Source organism: Candoia aspera, chromosome 1 (genome assembly GCF_035149785.1).
Source record: "Candoia aspera isolate rCanAsp1 chromosome 1, rCanAsp1.hap2, whole genome shotgun sequence".
Classification (NCBI taxonomy): domain Eukaryota; kingdom Metazoa; phylum Chordata; class Lepidosauria; order Squamata; family Boidae; genus Candoia; species Candoia aspera.
Window position 1 is genome coordinate 184,822,831 of NC_086153.1, and position 17,388 is coordinate 184,840,218.

Here is a 17,388-nt window from a genome sequence, read left to right on the forward strand (position 1 = left end):
GATCCTGAAATGCCACTGTACCCGATCGTCCGCATCCTCAGGGCGCAGACCCTCAATCTGCATGTCCTTATTGATGGTGTTTTGCCATCTCTGTTTTGGTCACCCACGTGGCCTCTGTGTAAGGTATATATAAACTGTAAGGTATTTCTTATCAGTTCCAAATATTTAGCAGGTAGTAGATTGCTTTTATCTTTGCAATTTATTCAGACCCCAATGGATAAAAACATATCTATTACAATATTCGACAGTACCTGTAGCATCAAATATGACTGGCTGACAGTTTTGATTGGAATTCCAGTTACACTTGAACACCTGGCCTCCTTCCACAATCCCAGGCTGGGTAGTGTTAGCCTTTGGAGCACCCACAAGGAGAAACATCCTGCACGGCAAAAACAATGGGAGAGAAATCTGGTCATTTTACTTGACACAGGCTAATTTGAGATATGATGTAGCAGCTACCTCATGTAAATGCATTAATAATAGTAAAAAGAAGAGGAAAGCTAATGCAGTGCAAGGGTCAAGATATTAAGGCCAGATTTATTCCAGCGATTTAGAATTTCTGATGGCCTATTTTCCTCCATACAAACAGATTTGCTGCACACATGACTTCAACTCCAGTTCATCTATGAAGTCAGTATAATTTACCAGCTGCATCTGAGAAGCCAGCCCAATTGAGATTTGCTAAGTATTCTGTTTTGACCGAGGGCTAAACTAGACGCTCAAATAAATTACATATCACTATTTAATTTTTCTCTGGGAAAGACTTGTGATACTCATCTGATCGGGACCCTCATGGGCAGACCCTAACCCTCTCCTTTTCTTTTTAAACTTCACTGCTCTCCTGAGCTTGGATATACCGGAACTGCAGTTTTGTCCCATAAGACTTTTTATGTCACTATCAGTATGACATCAAGAAGCAGGAATTGGTAGTTGTTGGAAAGCATAACTAAGCTGGCCACTTATACTTTGACTCCCCGCTCCAAAATACATCACCCCCAAAAAGAGGACAAAAAGTGAGAGAGGAGAATGGTAGGTTTTAAACATCCAATGCATATGACAGAGAATACTGGTCAACCATTCCAGATTCAACATGCAATTTTTAAAATAACCTATGCAGATTACCCCTTCTAAATTGGAATGATAGAATACCTAGCAACTGCAGCTGACCTAGATAGTATAATGAGTAATAAATGGCTAGAATTTGGGTGGTCTGGGTAACTGCTTTGTGTACAGACCAGATGCTAAATGTTGATATGTAGGTATAAATAGTTATAGGTATAAAGTCCCTTTTCATCTCACATGCCACCCTAAGCAAATCATAAGTAATTGATCTTTCCAATGCAACACTTGGCTCCGTTGTGACTTATACAGTACTTGTTCGCCTTCCAAATAAATGGAAATTAACTCCAGAAGTCTTAGTGCTAGCCATGCTGGCTAGGAAATAATAGGAATTCAAACTGACTCCATGTACCTGGATAGGGACCAGGTTGGAAAAGGCTGGCCTAGAATCAAGTTAAGTAAACATGGCAAATGCTGTTAGTTACACCATGGTGCCAAACAGCATCTGATAAATTGAGCTGCAAGACTGTGAAAGAGAGGAGGTACCAAGGAGAACTCTACCTGACTGTTGGGTCATTTGGAAAAACAAAATGTTTCCATCAGCTATACTTGAGTAAGCAATTGGTATCAGCTTAAGTAAATTTGCTGCCTTGTGAGAACCAAATTTTATTGAATTTGACGATGTCTAGCCTTCTCACCCAAGAAATACACTTAAGCTCAAACAAAAATAAAATGAATAGTCCTTGGCAACTATTAGCTTAAACCATAAGCTTTATGGTAAGTAAAGCTTCTCTGGTATTCCCCTATCAAATATTACACCTGTAAAACATTAGGTACATTTTCCTTAATTCACAACATCACTGCCCATAATATATATTCCACAGAACTAATATTCCAGCCATTAGGTCACACCTATTTCTAATATTTTGATTTGACAAACCCAGGTCATGACAGGATTTAAACGACAGTTTAAAATAGAAAAATTAAAAAAGGAAATGTGTGCCTTCAAGTCAATTTTGACTGCTGGTGACTGCCTGGACAAACTCCTTCTTCCTAGGGCTGAGAGAGAGTAACTGGCCCAGAGTCACCCAGCTGCCTTTGTGCCTAAGGTAAGAGCAGAACTCATGGTGCCCTGGTTTCTACCCTGATGCCTTAACAACTACACCAAACTGAGTCTTAAGAAAGAAAAGGAGAGAAAAGAAAAGAAACCGCCAAAACATATATTCTGTCCCCATTCTAATATATGCAATGCCAGGAAACAAATGCAAATTATGCAACATATGCTTTACCCAATATAGTACAATATGTCATGTCAGAATATTCTGCCAAGGGACAATAATGCAGGCCAACCCAAATGTTTAGCATTGGAGAGCTGCATGCTGATGCTGCAGGATAAATCAGAGACTGTAGCATATATTAGTATAAGAGGACCATATTTCCAGCAAGAATGCAGTTCTTTTTTCTTTCCTTTCCTCGAGAATCTGGAAGACAGACATTTCACTGGTACCACTTATTTTATTGTCTATGAAAATGGCATCCACATCTGTGCCGCTACCAAATGTTCACTTGTCCTATTTTTTTTTTCCTTTACTATATTTTAATACAAGACATGTTTATCCATCCTTTAGGAACCCAGAGCAGCTTATAAATATACATTTATTGCTCACTGTCCCAGAATAATTTTTTAAAGAGTTTTTGAACATATATGCTTCCTCTTTTTTCTTAAACTTTTTTCTCTCAGGACCCCTTTCCACTTTTAAGAATTATGGAGGACCCCCAAAGAGCTTTTGTTTGAATGGGTTATATTTACTGATATTTACCATATTAAAAATTAAAATTGACACATGTCTGCTGCTTCTACTTCTCATGACTGTTTGATGGGATTTTAATACTGTATTATTTTTCAACATAGGCAGGCAAATAATTTTGATTTCAAGGAAGCCTGAGAGGGTCTTGGGGGACCCTCAGGGGCCCTAGGACCACACTTTAAGAAACACTGTCCTAGAACAATGCTGAATGTGCAAAACTGAAAACATGACTTCTATTAATATGTATGCGACTACCCAAAGAATTTCAGCTGTATGTGCACCTTGCTTCTTTGGATTGCTTGCCTTAGCTTACATCTTGATTATTGTATTTTTTTTTCCTGCCTTGGTTGAAAAGTTGCTGTTATCACTGGGTGAATACTATGAGCTGCCCACTGAAGACAAAGCAATTCCTAAAAAAAGAAAAGAAAGAAAAGCAAAAAGTTGGTTAAGTATCATTTAAAAAGGGGTAATGCCTTGGAGGAACTTCAAATGTTGAAGTATCTCCCATATAGTTTAGGAAAGATTGTGGCAGGGGTGGGGGTGGGATGAACATCGTACAGATTGCATGTCCTATGGAGTTATGAAATGCTGACTTGAGTGTGGGAAGGGGGTGACACAAAGCAGCAGCAAGAACTAGATGTGGATAAGAGTCATGAATTTGAGATGGGCGGCTATATAAATCGAATAAGTAAATAAATAAATCAAATCCTGAACCACATTTGCTTCTATTATTTATTTTAGTGGTACAGTGTGATTCATCTAGCCAGATAGAAAACAGAGCGCAGTGATTTGAACTAGAATGCTCGGCCAAACCAAAGTCTTGCAGGGCAGTGGTCAGACCTATAGGAAAGATTAGCACTTGCTACCATTTCTGCTACTTTTTTTTCCCCAGAAGGAAAAAGAATGCTCCCACTGACAACAGTGACAATAAGCTCACTTTAATGAGCTTGAGAACTGTTTCAATTGTTCTGTAAGGCAAATGGCTAGAGATTATGGGCATCCTTCAGATAATTAGCGCTTCCTAGCCTACCTACTGCCCCATACTTTTTAAGTAGCTTCAACACCAGGAATTCCTAAGGCTGGAAAAAGCCAAGGAGACAAGTCCACATCTTGTTTTAGTAATATTACTCTCATCCCTCTGTAACTTTCATTAATTAATCAACAAAAGCTCATAACATTTTTTAAAAAATATTAGGTTGCGGTGGGCCGAGTTTATTTTAAAGATTTGCTTTCAGTTCCAAATCCTAAAAGCCAAGGAAAATGCCCAGAGCGAGTACAAGTAAATGAAACTAAGTGCTTGGACTATTGCCAAATGTTTTATAACTAAAGGACTTCTTTCAATCCAAACAACCATGTTGTTATCATAAAGCAATGTGCAGTGGCTGTGATGCCTCAGACAACAGAGCTTTGGTGTCACTGTAGGAGTCAGGAGTGACCCGCAAGACAAAATTCACCAGTCAATTCAGTTTCATCAGCTGTGTGGAAAAGAATGCAAAAACTGCGTAAGAACGTGACAGTACGACTGCTCTTGGGAATCCAATGCCAGAAGCGCTCTTTGAAATTTCACCCCCAGATGTTAAAAATGAAATGGCTCACCTACCAAATTTTCAACTCATACAGTATTGCTCTCTGGCCATCTTTTAAAAACTCCTTTCGTTGGTAAAAGTGGTGGAGAGTTGCTTGGGCTGGGCATGTGAGAACTGATCTATGTTTCAATAGATCCTAGTCTTTTCAAGCGACAATCAGTTTTTTGAACAAGCCTTCACTTCCTGGCCGAAGAATCCGGGGAGATTATATCTATAAATGTGTCTTTTAGTACTATACATAATTATGGAGGAAACAGATCTAAGAGTATAGATTTGGTGTGCCTGGAGGATAATTAATCTAAGCAACAGAGTTAAAAAGAGATCTTCCATTTATATAGGGTAGCAATCACAATCCAGCAAGCAGACTAAAAGGATTCTGAGAAATTGCACTGAGGTCTTCCAAAAATCCCCTTTATGGTGAATGGTTCATCCACAAAATGGGTCATTAATTCAGCAAAGGTATTGGTACAGTACTGAAGGGGTAAAACTATGGGGTGTGTGTTGTTTAAACATAGGCCAAAATGATTTGCAATCTGCCAAGCCAAAAATATTCCATAAGTGGTCTGCCAGGTATTGGCCACTCCCCTGACTTTGCTGTCTCAAGTGCAAAACGAAAGCAACAAGAACTCTTGCAAGCCCCTGGTTTATACATTATACCATACTGATGAGCCATGTTCAGCTTACACAAGTTCAGGATAAAAATGTTAAACAGCATGAACTTAGGAGAAAAATAAATGTACTGGTGAAATCAGGACCATGCAGACAAATCACATACTATGTTATATAATGAGGTATCTTTGGTTCTGACTTAGTATCATATCTGAATCCAGCCACTGTGGTTTTATAAACCATTATTTAAGGCATAGCATTATATATGAAACCCAGCCAACTGAGGCTTAGTAAGCAATGGTTTGTAACAAGCCCACTAACACAAGGACTGTTAAACGGAAGCGCTATCCCCACACCTGTGCAGAAATCTCCAGTGAGTCAAAATCAAGAAAATGAAAAGCATTTCAACATGCCACCAAATTACCAATTTATCAAATTTTAAAACTCCACTGCTAAACCCAGCAACTGGTTCTGCTCCTTCTCCAGTGGCCCTGTACTTTCAGAAAAAACTCTTCTCATTGAACATATTTGATTCTGACAAAGCGACTTCACATGAAATCCAACAGAAATTTTAACTCTAAAATTAGCCAATCAGGCAACCCTCTCTTAATATAGCCAAAAGGCTACCACCAACTATAAAAACTCACCTAAAAGCTAGCCCAGCCATTGAAGTGAATCGTAAACTTGTTATCCAAAATATAATGCCTCACCTATCACTAGAGAAATTATGCCACAGAATCACCATAAATCATAGAAACATTTTTTTTTAAAAAAGATTTTAATGTGGCACTATTTGTTTCTGAACCATCTATACTAGCATTTACTCATCCGTAGGTAGCTATCAAGATGGTATTGACTCTGCTGCAGTCAGTTTCAGAATGTTAAGACTTAGTTTCCTGCATTTTCCTTCCCCCTCCTTCTATAGTTGTGAAGATTTCACTGATTTCCCAGGATTTTTTAAAGATGGTAAAAGATCTGAGAATGCTTCAGCAAATTCCTTTACTTAAATTCCTAGTATACACCATTCCATGCAATTAAAGCCCTGTTCAAAATCAAATTTATTCTATTTTGGTCAAATACCAGCATTAGATAACATTTAAAACTGCATGATTAGCAGTCCTACAACTATGTATACAAACTATGAGCAAGATTAAATTTATTACAAAGAACTCTCAAACTTTACCGGACTAAAACCTAAGAAGAATTCTAATGTAAATAAAGCCCTGTTTGGACAACATTAAATCAGAAGTACTCATCATGTGATGGCTCCAAATAAGCACTTCCCACACATATCACTTAAATGAAGTTTGCAGAAAAAAAGTCTTTGTGTTTGTAATAGCTTCCATGTAAGCCAGGTCTCTGATAAAGCAGGATGAGGGTGCCAGGAGTAATAATACCCAAATAATTAAGATTTTGTAAAATTCCATAACTTCCTTTTACAGTTCTGCCCTGGAAAATTGTTCTATGAAATTTCTCCAGAACTGTTAGGGTACAGGCTATTTTATCAGCTTTCCTTTCTATTTATCTTGAGCTTTGTTGCATCACTTTATTGAACATGTATTTGTACAATATGTTCATGTATGTTTTATGGCATGAGCCAGTTTGGTGTAGTGGTTAAAGGCATCAGGCTAGAAATGGAGACCGTGAGTTCTACTCCCCACTTGGGCACGAAGCCAGCTGGGTGACCTGGGGCCACTCAGTCTCTCTCAGCCCTGGGAAGCAGGCAAGGGCAAACCACTTCCAAAAAATCTTCCCAAGAAAACTGAAGGGACTAGTCCAGGCAGTCGCCAGGAGTCATAAACTCAGTTTATGTTCTAAATTTATGCGTATATTTATGTATATTCCAATATCAAAATTCTCTGGGTAGTATACTACTCATTTATGTGTTTCTACTCCTTATAAAAATATTGAAAATAGAAAATATAGACATTATAGCATAGATTGGGCTTTTTGCCGTTTGACCTTTTCAATTGCCAGTCAGGCAGCACAGGTTTTGGGAATCTTATTACACACTGGGTTTAGGGGAAGAGGCCAGCCGATGGGAGCAGGCAATGGGAAGGCACCAACCCAAAAGGGAGGAGAGCGATGCCAGGGAAGAAGACTCAGAAGGTTTCTCGGAGAAGTAGCATCAGCGCCCCACCCTTCCATCCTACTGGCTCAGCCGTGCCTCTACATCAGCTGTTTAAAAACTAAGATTATCCCATAATGTAAACTTAAGATCAACATTGTATATACAGTCCAATATTTTCCATTTCAGTCATGGAGCATTAAGTGCAGGTATTAAAACTGATCCTCATGCAAACAAGGATTTCAGCATTTCAGTGGGTCAAGTAGTTTTCAAACTGATTCCATATAGGAACTAAATTCCAAAATTCTTTGTTCCAACCAGGGCTGCAACTAGGGTCTGTGTCACCCGGGGCAAACATGGATTCCACGACCATTTTGGTGCCCCTCAGCACTCATTTTGGTGCCCTCCCAGCGCAGCACCCGGGGCACATGCCCCGCTTGCCCCCCACCCCCAGTTGCGGCCCCGGTTCCAATCAGTGACCAAAACTAAAATAAATGCCCAGTGATAGGCCTGAAAGTGTGGAAAATTAAGTCCATTTTTCTGAACATGTAATGGAATTTATGTACCAGAACTGTTAAAGGATGTCCCTGTGAAATACGTGTAAGATTGTATAAAAGTTTGCATAAAATAATATGAAAGAATAAAACAGTAAGGTCTTTTATAATATAAATCAACCTCAGAGTAAAAATTATATTATTCATCTTTATCTTACTCAAATAAAAAATGCAAAAAAAGAACTGGACCATTTTCTTTCCTTTGTGTCAAAATTGACACAAGTTCAACTTTACTAGCTAAGAAATTTTCTAGAAATCTTTATACTGGGATAGACAAAGGAACCAGAACAAAATCTAAAACCCCAATCCTCAAACCTGTCAAAATTATTGTTGAAGCCAAATGGCACTTAGTCTGATTTATTGTAATTTATAGAATAACCAGACATTATACCAAATTCGCAAATCAGTTAAATGGGATGGAAATTTCTGTGTCTATTCTAATAGTACAATCCTATATATGTTTATTCATGTGAAAGGTCCATTAAGTTGCAGATATGTGAGAACAGGATTAGCATTCAACTGCATGTACTCAACACGACCAAAGAAAACTTGTGGGTGGGGATCAAATAAGGTATAAAAATGTACTCAATGGTCAGTATAAGAGTATTAAAACACACAAAAAAGTCGGTCTTCCAATATACCTTTAACAAGAATGTTACAATTGTAGTAGAGACATATGATTAAAGCATGTTAAAAGCATTCAGGATAAATAAAGCCCAATCTATGCTATAATGTCTATATTTTCTATTTTCAATATTTTTATAAGGAGTAGAAACACATAAATGAGTAGTATACTACCCAGAGAATTTTGATATTGGAATATACATAAATATACGCATAATTTTAGAACATAAACTGATCCCAATCTACTGGGAAGGTAAACCCACTGCATTCAATGGGGGTTCAGATCAGGGTAGAATCCATTACTGGCTTTCAATCTTGAATACACTAACTGAGATACAGCCTTAATTGACTTTAATGAGATATATAATAATAGTGCTCTTACTAGCTTTATTATACAGTTGCAGCTGTATTTTAAACCATTTAATGATGCACTGTAGTGCTTTGTAAGCCATTTCAAGTAAATGTGTTTCAGAAGAATGAAGCAAAAATGTTCATATACCTATAAATAAATACTCATTTAATTAAAAAACAATCGAGATCACTAGATACTCATTTTTCTGAATGTTTTACATTCATCGTGGTTATACTGCCAAAAGGTATCGGGTAGTCAGCAGTACAACTAGTCTGATAAAGAAAACAAGAAACAATCAGAGCTGAGGCGGTTAGCTATTTAATAGCTGGGGGCCAAACTTTTCAGTATTTAGGTGGCCAGACGCTATAATGAGCCAGTTTGGTCTAGTGGTTAAGGCTAGAAACCAGGAGACGGAGAGTTCTAGTCCTGCCTTAGGCCTGAAAGCAGGCTGGGTGACCTTGGGCCAGTCACTCTTTCTCGGCCCAACTCACCCCACAGGGTTGTTGTTGTGGGGAAAATAGGTGAAGGAAGGAGTGTTAGGTATGTTCTCTGCCTTGAGTTATTTATAAAAATAATAAAGGCGGGATAGAAAATAAATCTTAAAAAATGGTCAACATGATGTTACCTCACTACGGGACAGGGCAGAAATTTCCAGCTAGCATTTTCTGTAGTTTTATGGATTTCTCAGTAGTTCTTTAAAGATATGGTTCACTTATTTGGTCATCTTTCTTCTTCTGTTTCCTGCTGCAATGGGCAATCCTACTCTTACGATTTGGCAGAATAATTTCTGAGGGCCAAAAAAAGCATGTTCAAGGGCTAGATATTTTATTTATTTATCTATCATATTTATGTGCCACCCATCTCACAGAAATGTGACTCCAGGTGGTGTATACTGGTACGGTGGATATGGCCCCACAGCCACACTCAAATGCATCCTGCAGTACAGAGTGATACAGGGGAAACAAAAAATGGGGATACCAATCTTCAGAGTTCTTGCTAAAGGACTGGATCGTGCTTTTTTGTTTGTTTTAAACACTCTCAAACATTGTTTCAAACACTGTATTATGTCCCTACAATAAATCACTATGCATGGAACCCCCATGTTCAGAGGCATTATGCCAAACGTTAGGAGAAAATCTTGACCAGACTATCCTTGAAACTTTCTCAGTGAATCTGGCTGCCAAAATTAAACCATAAAAAGCAAAACGGTACCTTGTGATGAAACAGCAAAACCTTTAGAGATTTTTATTAGGCATGCCTTTATTAGGACCAACCTAAAAGTCACAAAACAGCATGCAAGTTTTTGCACTCTCTAGACTCCATCAGGGGATGGGGAAAGAAACAAAGACATTCCACAATGACCACCCAAAATGGTTGGCCAGCTCATCTCAGAAGCACCAGTGAAGGCAATATATGCTTAATTACTTCATTTATAATTATATTTTTATCACCAGGAGCAAGAGCAGGGCCAGACATTTTCTCCTTGTGGAGGAAAAAGGTGGTGCCTTCCTCCACATAAATAAGCCAGCTGGATTGGTGGCAGAGTCATCTTGTCATTTAGGCACAGTACGGCTGCCACAGAAATGGTAGCTACCTACCATTTCTCTCTCAGGACCCTCGTTATTTATTCAGATATAGAGGGAGGCTATTCTTTGGTCAGCACTGAAGATTCACCTCCCAGATCTTTTAGATTATGTATAGGGGGACCATGCTTTTCTGTACCTTAGGGAGCAAACTGTTTTGGCTCAGCTCCTTTAAAGAGTTGAACTTTAAAGACTGGCGATGGGAGAGTATCCTGAGGTGGTGACAGGCTAACTTAAACAACCACCCAGGAAAGGATTTTTAGTGGAGCGAGCTCAGTTCCCCAATCCATTTGCTGTTTCTTCTGATATGCTGCCTGAAAAGGCTCACCCTCACTCTACCTAATAGAGGACCAGCCACATAGTAGTTCACTAGGTTGTCTGAACCCAGCCATTCTGGTTCATAAAACACTGTTTATGGCTTAGTGCGCTGTGGGAGCCAGACTACTTGTGGTTGATTCCGTAAACCATAAGCTTAATACATGTGAACCCAGCACTTATTTCTGGTATCAGTGCATCTTTGAACAGCTGCCCAGAGGTGACAGAATTTTGGTTTGATCTGTCAAGGGAAAGGATTTATGGTTCATGCATCTCAGCATTTTTAATGTTCAACAATATTTTCTGGAAATAAATATATAAAACAAAGCTAAGCCCCTTGGGCTCAGTGGGATTTAATCTAATATTGCATTTAGGACTTTTCCCCACTTGCATCTAACAATGGCACAAACATGGCCTGGCAACATCTTTTTTCTGTCCTATCCCCATGAGAATGCCTATATCCCATCCCCAGCCCAAGAGCAAGATGCGCTTAAGTCATCCTTAGCTATTCAGCTGTTTAAACAGTCGTTTCTTGTTATTCTGTCTAGGTCCCAGGGAAGCTTCAAGGTATAGGCTTTGTCACCCATTACCTTGAGAGAAGTCAGGTGACTGCATGACTTGAAACACAGGCAGGATAAGACTTGGACAGAGACAATCAGTGTTGGGCTGGTCTTGTTTTCTGCTGGAAAAGCTCTTAGAAATGCAGCTCCAGGCTACAACTCGCTGGATGCTTTGGGGGGAAATTAGGTGGCAAATCTTACTGTATGACCTCACCAGCAAACTCAGACATTGCACACATTCAAAATCCTACTCAGAGTTAAAGCCTCCATCTCACACACTGAACTAGAAAGAAAGTTCTATTCAAACCAGATAAGCACTCTACAGGGCATTAAGAAGTTCGCAGTAATCATGGAACCTAAGAAGCCCAAGCAAAATATCTCTCTTATTGTTGGGGCAGCCTCTCCCCCCCACCCTCCAGCTTGGACTTTGAAACAAAGATCCAGCACGTCTAGCATGTTTCCACCATAATCAACATGAAGCACTGTCAGATAAACTAGAACTTAACTAGAAGAAGTGCTTTGAGTGAGACCAATGCTCAGTGAGATACCCGCTTTATAAACTGAAAGTGGGTTTTTTTTTGACACAGTTTATGTGATTCCATTAAGGGATCAGATGTTCAAGGAAGCATTGCTGAGGAGTTCCACTCAGGGGGCATTATTTTTATTTTAAAAGGCCTTTTTTCTTTTTCCTGGTTTAGTAGCTTATTGCTTTTATTGGGCTATCATGAAGCACAGAAAGTGTTATTATTTTATCAGTACAGTATATTTAGGTGGATCATCCAGTCTACAGGGCATTACAACACCAGTGTCCTAGCCTTAGATGCAAGTATTCTTGCTTTCTCTTTCAGAACTAAGCAACCTGCACTCCAGGCATTACTGTCACATCTCAGAGCATAAACTGTGTGCACATTAGGTAAAGGTAAAGGTTTCCCTTGACGTTAAGTCCAGTCGTGTCCGACTCTAGGGGGCGGTGCTCATCTCCGTTTCAAAGCCGAAGAGCCGGCGTTTGACCGAAGACACTTCCTCCGTGGTCATGTGGCCGGCATGACTACATGGAACGCCGTTACCTGCCCGCCGAAGCGGTACCTATTAATCTACTCACATTGACATGTTTTCGAACTGCTAGGTTGGCAGGAGGTGTGCACATTACTGTGGAGAAAATGCACTCTTAAATGTAAGACCTAAAGGCAGCATAGCAAAACAGGTATCATTAGCCACTCTGCTTTTCCTCTGCATGTTTTACAGCATCCAATAGCTTCACATAAGCACAGCCATCTCCCCCAACCGCAAAGAATGTTTGTTCTGTAGATTGGATAAGAAGAGAATTGTGAGGTAAGACTTCAATCTACAAAAGAGAGTACTTGGATTTTACCAAATCCCCTTATCTGTGCTTCTCTGGTAGATTTCAAGCTGCATCCCTACACCACTTACTTGGGAGCCAGCTCCACTCAAATCAGTGGGATTACTTTACTGTCTCTCCCAAACAGAGCAGTACTTTATCCTTAAGACTGAAATATGTTCTGCTTATAATGCAGGCGTGGATCTGAATGACACGTAAAAGAAGGTTAATCCTGTTTGGCAAGGCACCTGGTCGGGGAATAATGATGGCAGTCGAAAACCCAAACCCCAGTTGTCGGCACACGCTTGCTCGGAAGTTCCCGGCCATTCGTTTCAAAGGAAGTTACTGCCAAAGCGGAGCCGTGCTCAAAACCGAGACCGAAGCGGACCCATTTCAGTTCTGTTGAAGAACTTTCCTGGGACTTGTCCAAAGAGTTTCTGGCGCCCACCGTCTGCTAATACGCCCACTCTGGGAAGCGGCAGAGATTTTAGCGTCGGCAGCGGCGCTTTGGAGGCGCGACTGACAGAGACTTACGAAGAACGGTCGGGGGCGAAGAAATCCACCGCGAAGCCGAAGTAGCTGCCGTCGGAGCCGTAGTATACAGTCGGGCTCTCCGCGTCCAGATTGAAGGCGTTCCCGGGCGCCAGCAGGCGACTCGCGAAGAGTAAGAGACAGAGCGCGACCATGGTTAGCCCAGGAGAGGAGCAATGCCCAGCTGATGCCCCGGGTAACCGTGGAGGGAGGCGGATCTTCCCGGATTTCTGATCGCCCCCAGCCAATCCGGTGCCCAGCAGCAGAGTAGCAAGCGCCGGGGCAGCGCCGAGCAGATTCCGAGCGGGGGCGGTGGCGGTGGCGATGGAGGTGGAGGGGGGAAAAAACCCGACGTCGTCTGTCGGGCTGCAAAATACTCCCAGCCGGCGGGGCTCGGCACTTCCTTTTTGTTTTGTTCCCTGTTTCCCCAGGACGGGTACGAGGACGTGGGCGGAGAAATCGGAGCAGCAACCGCCGCCGTCGCCAGCCTTGCGCGGTCGATCCGCCCCCTTCGTTTGCAAAGGGAGGAGGAGGAGTGGAGAGAAAGCGGAGGAGCGAAAGGCGTCGCGGGCTCTGCGGCCGCCGAAAGAGGCCGGGCGCGCGCTGGTGCCGGAGGGGCTGGAGGGGAGAGCCGGCGCGGCTCACACTGGGGAGCTACTTTCTTTGCTTCGGGGATAGGCGGTCCTTGATACGGGCTTGACATTAGGTGGCTGGAGGGGGGTCTTTTAAACAATGCTAATAATGGGAATCATAATAATTCGGGGTGGACAGAGTGCTGCTGGACGTGGGACTTGGAAGAGCAAGATTCTGCGCATGATCTAGGCATGCGCAGGGGAGCCTCAGCTGTCCATCTGTAAAATGGGCATTCTGAATTGGCTTGGCTGTAGGCTCCTCGCTGATCTGCCTTTGGAGGGAACGCGCTGCCCTCGGTCGATCCTTAGTCAACCCACAGACCGGGATAGCGGCTGGACGGCTCTTCGTTCTTCGGAGCACGATGGGGATGACGGGTCTCCTTGGGTTGCTTATTTCGTGTCCTTGCCCTTTCATACGACCGCCACGTGCGCAAGGCATACGCGGGAAGGCAAATGGCAAATTCGCAAGGAAATGTAGCTGTCACCTCTCCCTTCCTACCGCTCACCCTGGTGAGTCCACTTTTGCGGCCCAACAACTCCGGATTAAATCGAGATCTTTGGCAAATACAGGGGTGTGAATTTTCAAACGTCTACATGAAGTGGTGACTCCTAAGAGCAATCTGCCTCTTCATCAGTGGCTTAAATATTTACAGAGGCCTGCAAATGGATCCAAAACTGGTAACATTTTGTTTAATGAAGAAAGTGGCTTAGAATTTTCTTGTAATACTTTTCTTCTAATTAACTACCTGTTAAGCATAATTCTCCATAGCAAATTACTCCTGTTCTAAGAGGAGACTCCTTTTATATTTGTTTAAATCAAAGTTGAAACTGAAAATACAATGCAATTATTACCAAGACACCCTTTCACACATTGTTTGCTAGGACATGTGGTAATGTGTACCAAGGGTCAAAGAGGCCATCCTACTGCCCCAACCCAAGGCCATGTGACTGCTGCTCATGTTCCTCCTATCTTTGGGTTAAGGGAGAACATGGGAATTCTCTTAATCATAATTTCCTGAGAACTAACATAAATAGATCCAATAAAGCTCAGTGGAATTTACTTCTCACTCAACACAGGAGACTGCTGTAAAACAGGCCAGCCATTCCTTTCGGTATTGCCTATTTTGACATCCTGCAACGTTCGATAGGAGAAAGGTCTTTTTTTTTAACTCATTTACATGAAATCCTTTTAACTGGAAATGCCAGGGATTTTCTACTTGCTGAGGGTGTGCTCTGCTTGACCAGCTAGGCTATATACCTCCTCAATGCTAACTTATTTAGGACTGGGCCATAGTTTCATTTAATTGAGGAAACACTCCCTTGCCCAACCTGGTATCATCTATATGCATTGGATTGCAACTCTAAGAATACCCGGTTGGGTACTGTGGGAGATTCAATACAGTAATAGCAGAGTGTGGAAATAGGGTCTGTAGTGAAATTGTCTGGGGTGGGGCTTGGGGGTTCTGTTGTTGAAAGATGTTTCCTATGTGTAGGTTATTACTTGAGCCAATACTGGCTTGGATTACGAAGATCTCATTTCAGGCTATTATTATTTAGCTCTGCAAAGTTTATCTTGAGCCAGTCACTGGCTAGTTCACACATCATGCTAACTCTAATGTGGTTTGATTGGATTTCCTTAACGTGTTTAACTATAGTTAAACTGCTTTAGCGCCATGACAGCTATCAGTTTCTCATAGGACAGTCCTAAGGATAAAGTGAGAGGAATAGCTCTGAGCTTCTCAGAAGAACGAGAGAATAACCTGTAACAAGTAAGATTAACAGTGCTTTTCAGCCTTTGAGTGATGGGCGGTCAAGTGAGTTCAAATGGAATATAAATCCGCAGTGTAATGGGGTTGCAATTTTAGGCTGCATCAACAGAAGTACATTTTCCAAATCACAAAAAAATAATTGGTCTTCCTTACTCTTCTTTGGTTAGCCTCCGTCGGGAGTATTCTGTTCTCATTCTGGGCACCACACTTTAAGATGGATTCAGAGAAATTGGAACAGGCTCAAAGGCAGTAAGGGTGATTAGAGAACTAGAAACTAAGTCCTGTGAAGAAAGATGGAAAGAGATAGGCATGTTCAGCCTGGAAAAAGATTCTTTGGGGGACATAGGATAGCATTCTTCAAATCCCTTAGAAGTTGTCACAGAGAAAAAAGATCAGATTTTGCCCTCTCTCCTTCCAGAGTTCAGAACAAGGAATAATGAATTTGAATGACAGGAAAGCAGATGCTGATTCTGATTGAATTCTAGAGGAAACAGTCCTAACAATCAGAGCAATTTATCATTGGGGCCAATTACCTAGAAAAGTGGGTCGCTTCTTTTGCTAGATGTGTACTAGCAGTGGTTGGACAGCCATCTGTCTGGCATCCATTAGTTTGGATTCTAGCACTGTGATTTTACTATTCTTGATTATATTCTGAAGTTCAGGCTGTGATAAATGATTTACAGTACATTCCTATGCACGCCTACCATCCTTTGCTCCCAGTGAGACTTAGTCTGAAAGGACTAAGTATAGAATTGTGGATGCGCATTGTAGTAATATCTTTATCATAGTCACTGATCAGTGTTGTATACAATTTGTATAAAAAGATTAAAAGGCTCAACCATTTTGTTTGTTAACCATCCAGAAAATGTCAAACTTCAAAAGTCTGTAAACACAAGTAGTAGAATACTAAAAAAAAAAAATCTACTTAAAACTGATTGGCTAAATTGTAAAACTACTTTGTGAATAAAATACTAAATCACTAGACTATTACGTGAAGTATGTATATTGTGTGTGTAACTATGTACAGGGAGCATAAGAAAATGGTATGTACTTAGAAGATCCTAAAATTAAGAGAGGGTTTTCCTGTGTAAATTAATGGCAGTTGAAAGGAATTTTGCGACTGTCATGGAGATGTTAGGATTTTGAGTAAAAAGCAAATGTGGTCACCCTCACAACAGATGATACTTCTGTTGACAAGCAGAGTTGCCAGGGCAGGGTGCAAGTTGCTGTAGAAGGGACATAGAAGGAGCCTTTGGACTGGTGTCTTGGGTTCCTCCAAGTCATGGGGCAGTTTTGCTCTGCCAAAGGAGTATTATTACACCTTCCTTCCAATATGGTGGACGGCAAGACATGAAAGTGGGCTAAGGAAAGAGTTGTACAGTGTGTTGGGCAGGTAATGTTAAATAGGTAATTTGCTGACATGAAGGGCTTCCTGTTTTTATCTTGCCAGGGTTGAAAGCCTAGATTGTCCTACTTTAGCTGAAGAGCTGTGTCAAACACCTGCAATGTGAATTCTGATCTTCCAGAAAAAAAGTAAAATTATCTGGAAGGATCATGCTGGAAAAGTAAAGCCTGAGCCAGAAATAGAGCCAATGTATGCAGAGGTGAGATTCCAACAGGATCATCTTAGTTTCTAAGTGGACTGATGTGTGTGCAGAAGAGCACTCTTAGGAATCTGGACTGAATTATTTCTAAGGGCATTAGGCTATTATACAGTGAGAAAAAAAATGAATTTGAACGATTGTAATATCGGGCTGCAACATAACGAAATTGAAAAAAGTGAAGGGGTTCTGAATACTTTCCGAATGCACTGTATGCAAATACCTGAGAGCCATATAACATCTGGGAGGTGGATTTGACTTTAAAGAATTTTGCACAGCAGGTCTGTTCTTGCCTCCTTTGGTGTGAAAGAAGCCCATATAACCTCAGCATTCTTGTTGATCTTGTCAGAAATATTGATTTGTTCACGTCAGATTCCACTTTGGAACACTAGTCTAGT

General features: G+C 41.0%; 1 protein-coding gene across 1 annotated transcript in view; it reads right to left on the reverse strand.

The window, feature by feature from the left end:
• Window positions 1–13,518, reverse strand: part of ITGAV (integrin subunit alpha V) — a 79,212-nt gene extending 65,694 nt beyond the window's left edge. Inside the window, exons 1-2 of the mRNA XM_063318092.1 lie at window positions 12,992–13,518; window positions 252–379 (exon numbers count right to left, since the gene is read on the reverse strand). Of these exons, the coding sequence (XP_063174162.1) occupies window positions 252–379; window positions 12,992–13,143 (280 nt within the window). The 5' untranslated portion in view covers window positions 13,144–13,518. The remainder of the gene's footprint in view (window positions 1–251; window positions 380–12,991) is intronic.
• Window positions 13,519–17,388: the final 3,870 nt, after the last annotated feature.